Source organism: Raphanus sativus, chromosome 2 (genome assembly GCF_000801105.2).
Source record: "Raphanus sativus cultivar WK10039 chromosome 2, ASM80110v3, whole genome shotgun sequence".
NCBI lineage: Eukaryota > Viridiplantae > Streptophyta > Magnoliopsida > Brassicales > Brassicaceae > Raphanus > Raphanus sativus.
In genome coordinates this window covers 33401126-33416309 of record NC_079512.1, presented here as the reverse complement: position 1 = coordinate 33416309, position 15184 = coordinate 33401126, and the positions used below count along the sequence as shown (strand labels likewise).

The window sequence follows — 15184 nt, the reverse complement described above, 5'->3', positions numbered from 1 at the left end:
CGATATAAACCGCTGCTTTCTCAATTGCACGAAGCAACCTCTCTTCTCTCTCTCTCTCACAGTTCGTCGTTTCTCGAATCTCGTCGCTACGTGACCTCGCAGGTGATCTCTTCTCCTTTTCTGCATCTCTATTGATCTCTAGAGTTTGATCACGCTGTTCTCTGGATCGAATCCTTGTCTAAGCTTCTTAGTTGTGTATTCTGAATCTCTGATCAGATCAAAATCTGAATCCCACTCTCATCATCGGAGAAACATGCACGGCCGTCCAAGGAAGGTTTACAAGCCAGAAGAGGAAGCAGCCTCCGCTGCTAAAGCCGCCAAGCTCCGGGCTCTCCAGTCTCAGTTCATGTCCTATCACCATAACAAAATGTACAAACTTTCTCTTTTAAAGTTTTCTCACCGAATCGTTTCAATGTACTAATCAATCTGTTGTTGTTTGCTGGATGCTATTTTTTTTTTGGTTTTCTAAGTTATACAAAGGAAGCTGTTGACTTGAGCACGAAGCTCTTAGAGATCAATCCGGAGGCGTACACCGCGTGGAACTACCGGAAGCTCGCCGTGGAGGATAAGCTTTCTCGAATCGAGTCTGATCCTGACTTGGTCAAGACTATTCTCGATGAAGAACTTAGTGTGGTGAGTTCTCCTTCTCACAAATACAAAAAAAAAAATATTTTAGTAATGGACATGATCCACTTCCCAAGTTGTACACTTTTTGTGTATTAAACACACAGCTATTGATCTTAGATTGGCTTCTTTAGCTTGTATAATCATTTCAGTATGATAAGAATACATATGTATATGTGATTTCAAATTCATTATTGATAGCTCTTTTGTACTATACATTCCGAGATGACTCTTGTTCGGAACTGTTACATTAGTTGCTGCGCTTTGAGAAATTGGTATCCATATATGTAAGATTTGCTCTTTATGGAAGTAGTTGCACTTTGTTTACTGTGAGTTCTGTTGTAAATTCAGGTAGAAAGTGCTTTGAAGCAGAACTTCAAGTCGTATGGTGCTTGGCATCATCGGAAGTGGGTTTTGAGTAAAGGCCATTCCTCCATAGGGAATGAATTGCGGCTTTTGGATAAATTTCAGAAGCTGGATACCAGGAACTTTCATGCTTGGAACTATCGCAGGTGATGAACATTAGGGAGTTGCAAACATTCTTTGTAAGGCACGCTGCGTATGTCCATCAAACTTTGCATATTCATGTGTTGTTTCCTTTGCCAGGTTTGTTGTGGAGCTTACCAATAGGTCAGAACAGGATGAGTTGCAATATACAGACGTTATGATCGGTTCCGATTTCAGCAACTATTCCGCATGGCATAATCGTAGGTATGCATATTATTTAGTGCTGAGGTTTTACGCTATAGTTCATCGATTCAATAAACATCACAAAGGAGTTTCTCTGCACATCAAGCATAATTTGTATGTCTAGTTAACGTATGTTTTTTTTATTGTTTGATATTCTGCAGTGTACTTCTTTCAAGTTTGCTTGCAAGAAAGGTTGACGGGTTCTTGCCAAATAAAAAGATTCCTGATGAATATAACCTTGTACATGATGCTATTTTCACGGACGAAGATGACCAAAGTGGGTGGTTTTATCATCTCTGGCTACTTGATCAAACTGTTAATGTGGAGACTCCTCTCCTCACTTCCTCCTGGCCTTCACACGGTTCCTGTATCAATCTATCTGCTGGGTGCTTAAATGACTCTTTTTCTGAGCCGGGTTCTTTTCCACTAATTATTTACTTTAACCAAGCTGTTGGTGGAGTGAGCTCGTCTACTGTTACGGTTGATACTGAACTGAAAGGAAATGAAGACCTTGTTTGGGAACCAGTTTCAAAGAAAAACTCTCAGGTGTCTTGTGTATGGGTTGCTCGTCTTAAATATATGAGTTCAGAACCATGCTTTCGCAAGGAATACAAAGTGAAGGTCAGAATTGGGGACTCTCCAGGAATTGTTTCTTCCAGAGGATGTAACTTCAGCGCTCCTTATGAGTTCATCTTTACAGCGCATGTTCATGACACCCTTGAAGAGTCGCAAGGAGGCATTGTTTCATGGACGGACGGTTTTGACATCTGGGATGCGGAGTCAAAGGATTTGAACTCTCTTGTTAACTTGGATCAATCAAATGCTCAGTTGGATTCTAAATGGCGTCAGGAAGCTATAGCGGAAGAAATTGACTTGTTCCGTGAATTGCCTGACAGGTATCCTGTTTACTTTCTCGCTTTGATAAAAAAGAGAGATTTGAGTCTTGAACTGTGTTCATTTTTCTCTTTAGCAAAATTGGAAAGCTCACTCTGGCAAGGCTTTTGATGGCTAAAGCTATGATATCGGATGCTGCTGTTAAGGGTGTTCACTATAACGAAATCCTCGACCTGTATAAAGATCTAATGGTGCTGGATTCTTCGCACTATCAGTATTACAAGGATGAGCACAGCGTAGCTTTGCTCCGCAAGGTACTTAAACTTCTTTTTAGCTGTGAATCACAAGCTGAGATTCTTCTCTTATGAGTACCTGTATAAAACTTTTCCCCATTCTCATACACAGTATATGGTCCGATTGCTTGTTTTAGATTTAGATCTGTTTCATCAATCATCGTACATACTTCTCATAAAATGAATGTTCGTGCAGGTGACTTCAAGCACTGAAGATTTGTCAGGACGCCTCTTTCGATACAGGAATATGAACAACTCTGTATGTCTACGGTTAAATAACTTATCGTTATCTCGGATAGCCTCTGTCGAGAAGTTGCTGTTTGTCCAAATGTTAGACCTTAGTCACAATGAGCTTCATTCAACTGAAGGTACGTTACTCAAAGTGTCCTGTGTTATTCATACTTGTGTCCTCGATTTCAGTTGTGATTAAATGGTGTGTATGTGCGTCACAGGATTGGAGGCAATGCAACTTCTCTCTTGCCTAAATCTGAGTCACAACAGAATCCGGAGTTTTTCAGCTCTGGACTCACTGAGACATTTGAATCAGCTGAGAGTGTTGAATGTTTCACACAACCACATCGGTGAGCACTCAGTGGACACAACACGGTACCTTTGTTCTTCACCGCTCTCTAATTCTGAGTGCACTCGGGATGAAGTTGGTAGACAGATGCCTAGTTTGGTCACTAAATACTGGGATGCGTATTTCGTCTTAAGAGATCTGAATCTCAAACAGTTAGATATAACAGGCAACGCAATCGCAGGGGACGAGTTCAGGTCTTTTGTCCTACAGGTTGTGCCAAAGCTTGTATGGATCGATGGCAAGAAACTTGAGAGTTAGATCATAGGCCAAGGTTTTTTTGCTTTATTTATGGCTCATCAAACTTGGGATGATGCTTGTTGTTGTGATTTATTTCTTAACAATCTTGTTAAATGACCTTCTATAATGACTCTGCACCCTTTGTTTAACACATTTAAAGGACCTATGTGTAGGGATGCTCTTTTCTCTGCTTCCACCTGTTACCAATCAATTTTTAAAAAATTCAACCGATGCAAGCCTCATGCCCCCATCTCCAACCGCAAGAAACCAAATCTCATAATCTTATTCATTGTCTCGCATGTTATGCTCAAAGTCAAAAGTACTTAAAACTATACAAGCCAAAAAAAAAACAAATTAAGTAGCCTTCCATTCTTCCAGGCAAGGCCTTGTCTCATTGATTTTTTTTCTATCTTAAAATCAAATTCAGGAGCTAATCAACGCATCTCGCACCTAACTGTTTATGTTAGTACCTTAAAAGTTTTAACATATTTAAGCTATAGAATGGGAAGTGATTAAGTTGAATTTACCCCTTTGTCTCCACCCATTTGGATCAGCTGCACTGGAGACTTTAGTAGCTTCTTCAGTGTGTCCACAATGCCACCAAATGCTGGCCGCTGAGCCGGCTCATCTGCCCAGCAAGCTTCCATTAGAGACACCAAAACAGGAGATGTATTGGGAGGGATTACAAGCCTCCTGTTCTGGAATGCTACAGCTCCAACCACCTGATCACCACAACAATAACACTCAAGACTCTCTACTGTAGTGTGAACAACAACTTTGAAGAGGGGGAGAGAGAGTGTTGGTTACCTGAGCAGGACTGAGCCCATTCCAAGGCTGCTGCAGAGTAATCAACTCCCATAGGACAACTCCAAAACTGTAAACATCTGATTTTTCATTTGTCGGCTCCCCTCTAAGAAACTCCGGAGCCATCCACTCAGGCTGTTAAAACAACACCAGAGAGAAGTAAGTTTCAGAGACATTTTATTTTCCCACCTTCACATACTGCAGTAACTATATCTTTAAAAGAGAGCTTACTGTTCCTGCAACAGATTTTGATGGTATGAAAGTGTTTGCCTTGAATCTTGACAGTCCAAAATCGCAAACCTGAAAACAACGGTTGAGTTTGATTATGTTATAGAAACAAACGAAGGTATATATGCCTCATATCAATCAATAATGAACATTATTATTACCTTAACTGTCCAGTTCTTATCAACCAGTAGATTTGGTGATTTCAGGTCCCAATGCACTACAGGAGGATTAAGACAGTGTAGGTAGTTGAGCCCTTTTGCCTGTTTCAGTAATTAAACACACAGATTCAGTTTCACGTCTAACACATAAAAGACATATTAGAAGATCAAATCATAAACTGAAAAAAAAAAACACAAACCACATCCAACGCCATACGTAGCCTCCTCCTATGATCTAGCAACTCTCCAGATGCTGGCCTATGAATGAGCCTAAAAAGACTGCCCCTATCTCAAAGAAAAAGATTTAAAAAAAAACATAAGCTACTCGGTAATTAAGATGGAAAACATCAATGACAAAAGCTAATAGGTTTTACCTTGGCAAATACTCTGTTACTATCGACAAACGGGTTCGATCTGTGACAGCACCCATGAATAGAACAACATTTGGGTGACGCACACGTTTCATTATTGCAACCTTCACAAGGATTTGAGAGTTTCAGAGATTGTGTTTCAAAGTTATTCAAAAGAGATGCTTATTTACCTACCTCTCTTAGAAACTCTCTGAACTGGTCATCATGGAAGTCTTGAATAGATAAAATTTTGACAGCGACATCCTTTAAACAAAAGAAAACAGAACTTAATTAGCATCTTTTGAAGCAAAAATATTATTTCAAATGAAGTGAGAGAGTGAGACATTTAAAATAGTGGAAAAAACCTACTGATCCATGCCACTCAGCGCGATGAACAGTTCCAAATGAACCAGCACCCACACGCTCTTTGATATGCAACTCATCCCACGAGATCTCAAGCCAGTCTGATGCCAAAGAAGGCTCAATACTCAAGAATGGCGAGATAGCATCAACAGGTAACCTTCCTTTTTTATCTTTTCGAGTCGTCTCAGCTTCAGCTGGTATCTCTGTCTCAACTGGTAAATCTCCATTCCCCTGCTTGATGACACTGTTCTCAACTGGATCTTCTGACAGAGTTGTCTCCTCTTTGCGAGTTTCTTGCGAGGCAATCTTGTCTTCACCGAGTTTTGGTATATCAAGAGCGGGTAGAGCAGCTCGAACAATAGATTCCGTCGAGACCACTGAAGACGCTTTAGCGAAGCAAACTTGTTCAACATGAGCACAACATATTGTCTCTGCAATGTCGGGCAACTCAATGTCTTTGTGTACATAGCCTTGAATGCTTTCAGAAAGAGCGCATGAAGGTTTTGAGTCAGTGTAACAAGGAGACGTGCTACGCATGCAAGGGCTTGAAACTTCTGTAAGGTGACTCATCCGAAGAGGTGAAGAAAACTGACAATGTGTTCCACCGTTGATAGAAGAGTCTGGATCGTGGACATTTCCTGGTTTCCCGATGAGGTCAACAACATATTCCCTGTAAAGAAAACGATATTAAAACTACGCTCAAAATATGTACACACAAACTCAAAAAAAAAAAAGTAACTAAACTCCAAATCTAGCAACTATCTGTAAGCACAGAATCAAGGACATACACAAGCAGACCCCTGGAGAGCAGAGACCATATCTTGTTAGTAAAACATTAAGGGCTCATAAGCGCTTTAAGTAGAAGCAGGCTAACAACTTCCTAAACCCAAAACTAAAAGTAGGTATCACAAAGTGTTCTGCTAACAGCCAAGCCAGTGAGAGTGTTAAAAGCTTTTGAGTACTATTCAAACCTTGAAAGCTTCCTGTCATCGTCGATCTTGACAAGGCAACAAGACTGGTGGTTCTCTTTACAGTACCTGCAACCTCTAGCTATCCGACATGGTAAACCAATGTAATCAGCCAGTTTCTGCATATTCAAGATTGAGCAAATCAGCATCCATTACCATATATTCATGTAACTAGTAACTACTAAAAGGATCTTATTCCCTAAAAAAATTGCATTTCAGTTGCATCCAAATACACTTTTTGCTTAATCAAGTGTAGCAAGTCTATGTCTCACCTTAAATAGGATGGCACGGTGCCGACACAGCCCCATGGTTAGACTACCAATAGGAAGAATAATACATTTCCGAAACTCCTTGAGTCTATTGCTAACCAGTTTCCATCTCTTCTGTAGATCACCTTGCTCCATCTGGAAGTTCCCTCTACAAAAAAACCTCCACGGCCTCAGCACACACACACACATAATATATATCATGGAGATAGAAGATAGCAAACGAGAAGAGAAAGTGTTACCCCATGTAAACAGCAACGAGTCTGCCAAGCTGCTCCACGAGTACTAACATGTTTTCAGAAGCACAGTAGAGCTCATGTGCCTTGTCCTCCATTTCTTTAAGACGAGAATCTTCACGTCTGTCTATCAAAACCACTTCCATTGATGTATCGCTAGGCTCAGTCTCCTTGAGTAGCACAAGAGATGGTAGTTTTTTTCCTTCTTCAGAATCGTTACACATTAACCAAAGATACGGATCCATCCCTAGTATGCTGTAAAACCCATCTGATATCTTGTCACTGTATGATAAACAACCACTCACCTGAAAAAAATTAAAAATAATAATCACAATTTGCGCTAATTAAATCTCATTAAATGTTAAAAAAGAGAAATGTTTTTTTTTTACCCAGAAACGGTAAGAGATAGTCTCTGTGCTCTGTATCTGAACAGAGTCACCACCAAGATTAGCTTGAGAGCTTAGCCTCCTCGCAAGCGTGACCTGCAAGTAATAGCCTTCCTTTGACTTCTGCGCTAGGGTTTGCTCTTTGCTCTCATGATCTCTATTAACCTCACCTTCTCGTTCCTCCTCCTTTGTCACGGACACACGTGCAGTCGTCGAGGTTTCCCTCGCTTCTGTCGGACTCGAGAAACTCGAGAAGTTCCCGTCCACCGTCGTCCCGGAGAAGAAACTCCCGGCGAAGCTACTCTCGCTCGACATTCTCGGAAGCGAAACCTCCCTGTCGAAGCTCCGGTCAATGCTCCTTTCGTTAATGTTCACCGCCCTTGCAGAAGTAGCAGAAGACGCCGCCGCCGCGACGATCGAATCAGGCGAATCAGCAGCCGAGGAGGACGACGAAGGAAGCAGATGCTCTCTCTCCTCATCACCTTCGCTTGACATAGACACACGCGTGGGCCTCACGTGTCCTCCCGCTGCGGTGGTGGCGTTGGCAGAGGAGCGAGAGAGTTTAGCCTTCTTCTCCGCGAGCCACTCGTAGAACGCCGCGAGATGCTGCTGCTGCTGCTTCTTCTCCGAGATGCGATCATCGGAGAGACCGTTCAAGAGATCCGAGACGGCAGAGCTTTTGGAAAACGTAGAGGAAGAGAACAGATCCTCCTCTTCCTCCTTCTTCTTCTCCTTGTTAGGTTTATTACTCTCGAAACCAAAACTCTCCACGGAGGATGGTGAAGACTTCTTGTCGTGATCATCGGTCTTGTGAGAAAAGGGATCGAAACCACGATCCGGAAACTGCCGGGGGAAGAAGTAAGTCGTGCGGTGAGGCATCTGAGAAACTTTTCAGATCAAACCAAAGAAGATTATTGTAGAAGACACAAGGAAAGTTTACATATCCTTTGTTATCTTTATTAAAACCACGACGGTTCCGGTGTGGAGACGAAGGAGATGTGTTTTGTCGGATCAAGAAGAGTCGAGGTGTTCTGAGATAGGAAGGGGGGGGGGGAGAGAAGAAGAAAAGGGAGCAAGCAAGCAAATGGAGAATAAAATATTTGAATATTTATGTCTAGAAATGAAAAATGGACAAGTAGAAAAATCTTTAGAAAGTGTTTGACAGGGAGTGGGAAACTTTATGTGACGAGTTTACACGTATACTTTTCATGCAATAGGATGGTGCCACGTGGATTAGTGGTCCCACTCATGCATTGCTTGCTTTTTCATGAACGCAGTTTTTATTAGGTATGGATGACTTTCTTGATTTTGTTACACATAGAAAAATATCAACCATAAGAAATAAAAGGAAATGTATCTGTGATTGTAATATAAGAACCTTGTGATTTCACTTCCTTTTGTCTCCATAAAATCTTTGTTTTTTCTCACTAGTATTTGAGCGCTTTAAATTTCTTAAAAAAATTAAAAAGTTTATATCATCCCATTCGAATATGCACAGAAATGTGTAATTGTATTTGTCAACGTCAAAACAAAAACATGACATCAGACACAATTTGCAAATATATCATTTTTTACAATTAAAGCCAGGAATTAATTAACTTGTAAAGCGCTAGCAGACAACTAAAATAATCATACAATAGTAATTAGAGATAGGGCTGAAATTTTCACAAGATTGTGTCTATCTGTTTCTCTACCTTTAGCCTTTAGGTTTGGTGAAGACTTCAGAATTAACTCGTGACTCATACACTAGTTTCAGTTGAACCAATTGTATCTGGACCATTTATTTAACACATATAGTAGGATTATATAATACATGCATGTACCTCTTTCATACTGCAATGGATATAAACCATTGATTTTTATTCGACTAAGATAATTTAAAATTGTTTGAACAAAACCAAAAGAAAGAAACTAAAGGGCAACAATATGTCACATGTATCGGGGAGTCACTTAAAGCGACACCTTCTCGAATAATCTCATCAATAAACTATTGAATAAAAAACAATATTATAAGTGAAAATTTGTTGGAAGTAGAAAAAAAAATACTAAAGAAATGTTCTCTTTCTTTGATACATTTTTGTATGCATTAATTATATTTGTTATGTCCACATTATTGTTGTTAGTAGATAATCTAATTAATGATCCAAAGCCGGATTGTGTAACCCACGTGGGTTTGGTATATGGTGAAGTTCATGCATACGCACACATGTTCTCTAATAGGGGTTCAGATCGAACATACATCGTCCGTCCCATGCTGCTCCTAAGAGCCGTGCTGGCGTGTGCGCTCCATGTGAGAAAGTGTTTGGAACCTTGCCACTAACCCATATTATTTTACAGACATTATCATGATGGACAAGTAAGTACTTGTTTGTAACCCAATTACCCTCAAGCCACTAAGGAAAACGCCCATGACAACCATAATCGATCGTTGGTATCTGCGTTTTCTATCTTCTTGGTTAATGATTTATTACTAGTTCAAAAGTTGTTAGCATCGGCACACTTTGCCAAAATCTTGGACATGGTTACATACCAACATACAGTGCAACACAATTCCAAATATCAAACTTTTGAAACCATAGATATCTGATATGGTAATTCGATCTGGTGTTCGGTTATGGTTTCTATTATACATGTGATGGTGAGGAGATAAAATCACACAGAAGAACAACTGATACTACAAGGATCTCATCTATCTTCTGATTCTTATCACAGTGTTTAGTGATTACCTAACATACTAGATTGATCCCCATTAGCAAAGGCAGCGTGTCCTTCGACAGTTGCAGGTTCACAGTTCGAGTTGTTAGCATCAGCACCACTCCCACCTTCGACCTACGATTTTTTTTAAGCAATCAATGAAGCTTTTACCTTTCTGCAAACAAAACCAGAGAGACGCACAGGGATAAAATGCTTACAGGTGGTCTTATTGCCATCTGATTCTCTTCTGTTCTCTTTGAGAGATCCCTCAATGTACCCTATACAAGAATTAAACAATATACAACGTCAAACAAATTGACCAAATATATGTGGAAACAGAATGAGTATCTATATCACTTTATGGAGATTCATACGCACCCTGTTAGTCCAAAAGAGTCCACAGGCATTGCAGAGAGTTCTGGGGCCTGAGGGGCCACGTCGCATCATTGGTGTACAACTGGAACTAATGCCGCAATGAGTACACCTACGTGTAAGACACGCTCACATTTTAAAGTCAGAGCAAGAAAACTTTTGAAACAAGAAAATGCAAAAGCAGTTAAGTGGCAGAGGCAAACGCACAATATTTCTGGACGGCTATCATCTTGTGCAGAATCTTGATCTGTGCCCGAGTTATAAGCCCCGTCGTTCATTTTTGCAGAGGTGAATTGACCTTTATTACGTGCCATTCTGGTAAAGATTTTAAAAAGATCAGCGCTATAGAAAAGCTATCTATTGATGATGAAATAGACATGTCAGGTTGTTCCCGGTTAAAGCTAATGATCACAATAACCACAGCTCAGTTATAGTTTATCCTGCTCAATCAGCTAAAACATATTCTTATATATAATAGCGAGTTATGGACACTGAAACCTGAGCCAGTATATAAGCCCCTACATGGTCACAAACCTTTTTTAACAAAAAAAAAAAGAGTAAATCTGTTTGAAATAGGAACAGCTTTTCTTTTAACCCTAGCACACAACAAGTACGTGGAAGTATTTAACCAACCAGATCACAACGGAAAAAGATACTATCCAACTTAGCTATAGAAGGATCAATAAATGTGAAACACATATGTAACCATCATATAATCCCTTTCCTAACAGACAAATGTGACATTAATAGATACTACTCAAGCTTTCAAGGTCTTAGGCTCTTAGCTAATGCTCCACTTGCAAGTCGCTACCTTAATACTAAGGATGCTCCTAGGCCTAAGAACTTGGCAAACTCAAAGAGTGATCCACACCTCAATCTTAAAATAACGACAACTAAGATAAGCTCAATAAACCTCCTGACCTTAAAGCCACTTCCTGGCGAACACCATATCGTACTTTCTTCTCGAAACATCTAGCATTCCTCTTCTTCCGAAACCTATCCAAGGACTGTGCCCGTTGGGGATGGCTATAGCGGTTCTGGTATTCTACAACAGCAGGCTAAAAAGAAGGGACCAAAAAGAAAAAAACATAGAATAAGGTCACTATTTTGCAGGATTCGAACACACAAAACAAACTAAAGTGTTACCATATGATTCTGTTGAGCTAGTTCCATCCCCTGCTGCACAGAAGAGAGCTCAGTAGAACCACCCAATAGCGACAACACCGCATCAACCTAACGAAAATCAAATTCACAATAAAGACTAAGCTCAAAGCACAAGAGTGCACAGTACTATTATGCAACCTAAAGGGATTAAAGCATTCACCTTTTCAGGACCAACAGCATCGAAAACGTAAACTTGGCCACGGAACGAGATCGTTAGCTGATTAGCTCCCTCCATCGGCCGAGAACCTAGCAATTCAGAGCCCTCGGATCGGTGAGGAACCAAGTGAGAGCCATCCGGGATCAAATCGGAGGCAGCGTAGATGGAATCGGGATGAGGGATATCTTCCATATCTTCGTAAGGAATGTGACCAGCGGAGGTCGCGGAGGCGGAGACGTGGTCTTCGCCAACGGCGGCGGAGCTGCTGCCGATCTGATTAGGGTTGATCTCCGGTTGGGTGTGGTGACCAAACATCGCGAGCTGCCAAAAAAAAAAGAGAAGAGCTTCTTTTCACATTGACTGGAAGAGAGCAAGAGATGGGGAGTGGAGAAGCAAAAACCCTAACCCTAATTGCGAGAGAGAAAGAGGAGAGAGTTTGCAATACAGAGAGAGATGGTGATCGGCGCGTGTGGAGGAGAGAGACTGGCCGTGGTGGAATTCACCGATGGTAAAACGGTAATAAAACTTCTGAGACGACGACACGATGATGACTCCACTCTCTGGACCTTTTTTACTAATTGCCTTTTGGGCCGTTCGATTATGTTTCCACTTTATACTCCCAAGCCCCATTAAGGCTCATTATTATTTTATTTTTTCTGAAGGATTTCTCAAACCTGTGATTTTTTTTTTTAAAAAAATGGTTTCTGAATTTAATATGTTTACATTTCTAATTGCATTAATATGAAGGTTTTTTAGATTTTTTAAATAGTAGTTTTAATAGATAAGATAATGTTATATGTTTTAAAGTTAAAGATTTAGAGATGTGAATAGTGGAACATTTATTTGAATTTGTATAAAAATTCAAAAGTGTATTGCATTCGAAAAAGAAACATTGATCTTTTATTCACAAATCTTAAGATTAATATTTAAAAAAAAAAACAGAACCGTTCAAAACTTTGCAAGTTTTTGTCGTCATAAAATGAATCGTTCAAAACTTCACTGTTTTAATATGACCAGTCAGTGGAATTTCGAATATATACCAAGTCTACACTTGCAAAACATACACCCAAATAATTCTATGATCTTTGGGAAACAATTATATTGGTATCAGTTTTCCAAGAGATTAAACCAAAGTAGAGAGAGTGTGTGTGTGTGTGAGCTAGGAGGTCTTAGTGTCTTGCTTAGTTGGAGTGGTGGGAATGTTGTATAGAAGAAGACCAAGAACCAGAACTATACTCCCCACCATGAAATTTGAGCTCAAGCTTGTCCCCCCAGGAAGATACGGCAATGGTTTTGACATTATGTACACCGATAATGGCACTGCAACACCAAAACTATCTCATAAACTCACCGTGGCTTTAAGATATCAGATGACACTGAATAGACTTTCCATTCAAGGGAAAAAAATGAACCTGAGAGCACCACAGCGAGAGAGGAAACGATTGCTGAAGATATTTTCACCAGATGGAGCACTGAGATGTTGAAAGCGAGATTGGTGGCTATATACAGCAGTGGGAGTATAGGGGCACCATCACAGCCTGAAATGATCATTCCTCAACATAGAATTACAAACAGATTGAGCAGCTAATTAAAAAATAACCCAGCTTTAGAGTGGAAAGAACGGTGTCTAACCAGCAATCTTAGCTCCAGTGTTGAAGAAGCAGCCGGCACCATCTTTTATATACGAAAGGAGGCTGCCAAATGGAATACCTTTCAAGTTCGAGAGTAAAGGCAACAACAGAAACACAAAAAGAGCCTGCACAACCACATCTTCAGTTATCCTTAGACCAAATAACAAAAAGCTGTTTTCAAGGAGGAGAGATAAAGCATAATTGAATGATAGAGGGAAGGTGTAACAAGAAGCTTTCAAATGTTCTGCACAGACTCTTCAGGTAGAACTCTACTATATGCATTGTTTTGGCTGGAAAGAATACATTAGCATAATGATATTTTTAGCTGCCATATTGTAGGAGATACCTGAAATCCAGATCCAAATGAGTTTACCACAAATATATCCAGTGACTTCCCCTGCATTGTTTTGCGTTATGCTTAGATTTGAGAAAGGTGTCGAAAGATAAACATTCTATTTTGATGCAGGGGATACTCTTTCAGAAGGATAGATGAATACGAATATGTTTAAGATACCTCAAGACGCTTTGCAGCATCATTGAAAACAAATTCCTGTTAACAGACAAAAACACTTAACAACTTGGGTGCAAAAGAATAAACAAAAAGAAAATGTTCATAGCTCATAAGAGTCATAAGAGAGAGAGAGCACAGCCTTTACCTTTATGATAGATGCACCAGCTTGAAAAGCAGAAGATACTATCATTACAGCAGGCCATAGCAAACCGATTCCAGATAGCGTTTGATCTGCACCAGATCCACTGCAGATGAGTTAGAGTCAGCATTCAGAATTGATAGTTACAGTATCACATGCCACGCAGGCTTCTCTAGAATAAGGGCATTCTTATTGCTATGTGGATGACGAATACTAAAACGTGCAACCTTCTTTGGAAATCTAACCATTCATTTAGCATAGTGAATTTAATAGAGGTGATTCTGGTTTACTACTATTGACATTTTTAGCGATGTTACGAGCAGAAAGCACTCTCTTTACATACACACATTTCACTACACCAAGATGAATAATTTAGAAGAAGAAAAAAGTAAGCCTGGAAGATCAGTATGTACCTTGAAACAGCCACCACAACGCCCACAGCCACAAGCAAGCAACCAAAAACCTGCTTAAGCAAAAACCTCCTGCCTAAAATAAAAATAGCAAAAAGCAGCTGCCACACCAGAAATGACTGCAAAAAACATAGCGGAGTTAAGATTGTATGGATATAAAGTAATAACATACACTGAAATTAAACCGTAACACCCCCAATGAGAACTAAACCAAAAAGAACACCTGATTCAAAACCGGTATAACTGGTCCAGGGAGCATGGCTGCAACAGAGAATCCAATCATAACCTTTACAAAAATGTCAAACAGCAACTAGGCTTTAAAAAGACACTCCTACCTGCTGCAGCCATGCCAGTGGCAACTCCAAGAGCTTCAAGAAAACCAATGATAGCAAATCTCCATTTGGGTACACTCAACATCTCGTCTGTCACAATGCCTAGACGGCGCCTCGAGTACAGGATCGTGAAGTAAATCAAGACGTAACTGCCAAAAAAAAAGAAATCATTTCAGTGATTATTATAGAATCAAATGCATCCAATGACAAATATTGGTTAAGTGAAGAAGTTACCCGAAAGTCATGAGCTGAGATAGTAAGAAAGGGTACTGCTTCATCGGAACCAATGCGAGTTTGTAGAGCACGCGATTCGCTACAGCTAAGGCTACGATTACGACGGAGTTAACCACTATTAGTTTCCGATTGGAAGGAACAATTGAATTATTCTCCGTCGAAGCTCTGACGGAGAACAAGCCACGTCTCGTCGGAGAAGTGGTTTTTCGAGTAAGGGGGAAGCGGGACCGTCTCACGCGCGTGTTCATAGTCGCCGATCTGAAGGAAAGCAAACGTGAGCGTCTGAAAGAGAGCTGGTGTATCGCCAGCGAACGGAATGCGGTGGGAACGGCGGAGGACGACGTCGTCGTCGCGTGGAGGCATCTGAGTCGTGTAGTAGTAGCCATGAGATGCGTATCCATTCGCGCGACTTTCTTAGCCTAACTGAATGAATGAATACCAACGCAGCGTTTCGTGTCCTCCCTCATACGATGTCGTATTAGACCAAGTTTTAGTACGACAGCGTTTCGTCACTCCATCTACA

At 40.5% G+C, this 15184-nt stretch overlaps 4 protein-coding genes across 6 annotated transcripts; 1 reads left to right on the top strand and 3 right to left on the bottom strand.

Moving 5' to 3' along the window:
- Positions 1-5: 5 nt before the first annotated feature.
- On the top strand, positions 6-3448 carry LOC108841657 (geranylgeranyl transferase type-2 subunit alpha 1). The gene is made up of 9 exons (XM_018614419.2): positions 6-102; positions 217-369; positions 471-633; positions 976-1136; positions 1231-1335; positions 1476-2210; positions 2285-2462; positions 2638-2809; positions 2894-3448. Exons 2-9 carry the CDS (start codon positions 254-256, stop codon positions 3277-3279), a joined length of 2016 nt encoding a protein of 671 aa, XP_018469921.1. The 5' UTR covers positions 6-102; positions 217-253; the 3' UTR covers positions 3280-3448.
- On the bottom strand, positions 3318-8093 carry LOC108841656 (serine/threonine-protein kinase CTR1). 2 transcript variants are annotated; one of them, XM_018614416.2, is made up of 13 exons: positions 7021-8093; positions 6638-6936; positions 6402-6546; positions 6133-6248; positions 5168-5831; positions 4994-5062; positions 4823-4923; positions 4649-4733; positions 4452-4550; positions 4294-4362; positions 4066-4197; positions 3786-3980; positions 3318-3455 (listed from the first exon to the last, which is right to left on the bottom strand). In XM_018614416.2, exons 1-13 carry the CDS (start codon positions 7894-7896, stop codon positions 3318-3320), a joined length of 2988 nt encoding a protein of 995 aa, XP_018469918.1. In that variant the 5' UTR covers positions 7897-8093. The 2 variants fall into 2 exon arrangements, with proteins under 2 accessions (XP_018469918.1, XP_018469919.1); XM_018614417.2 differs by lacking the exon at positions 3318-3455 and adding an exon at positions 3523-3708.
- A 1481-nt stretch (positions 8094-9574) lies between these two features.
- Positions 9575-11990, bottom strand: LOC108841659 (GATA transcription factor 25). 2 transcript variants are annotated; one of them, XM_018614422.2, is made up of 8 exons: positions 11850-11990; positions 11408-11725; positions 11230-11316; positions 11005-11141; positions 10291-10398; positions 10090-10195; positions 9930-9989; positions 9575-9846 (listed from the first exon to the last, which is right to left on the bottom strand). In XM_018614422.2, exons 2-8 carry the CDS (start codon positions 11717-11719, stop codon positions 9733-9735), a joined length of 924 nt encoding a protein of 307 aa, XP_018469924.1. In that variant the 5' UTR covers positions 11720-11725; positions 11850-11990; the 3' UTR covers positions 9575-9732. The 2 variants fall into 2 exon arrangements, with proteins under 2 accessions (XP_018469924.1, XP_018469923.1); XM_018614421.2 differs by having other exon boundaries at positions 11811-11965.
- Positions 11991-12384: 394 nt separating this feature from the next.
- On the bottom strand, positions 12385-15114 carry LOC108841658 (protein CLT2, chloroplastic). Its single transcript, XM_018614420.2, has 10 exons — positions 14662-15114; positions 14431-14576; positions 14319-14356; positions 14099-14214; positions 13692-13791; positions 13550-13585; positions 13382-13432; positions 13037-13160; positions 12817-12942; positions 12385-12724 (listed from the first exon to the last, which is right to left on the bottom strand). Exons 1-10 carry the CDS (start codon positions 15060-15062, stop codon positions 12564-12566), a joined length of 1299 nt encoding a protein of 432 aa, XP_018469922.1. The 5' UTR covers positions 15063-15114; the 3' UTR covers positions 12385-12563.
- Between the last annotated feature and the right edge of the window lie 70 nt (positions 15115-15184).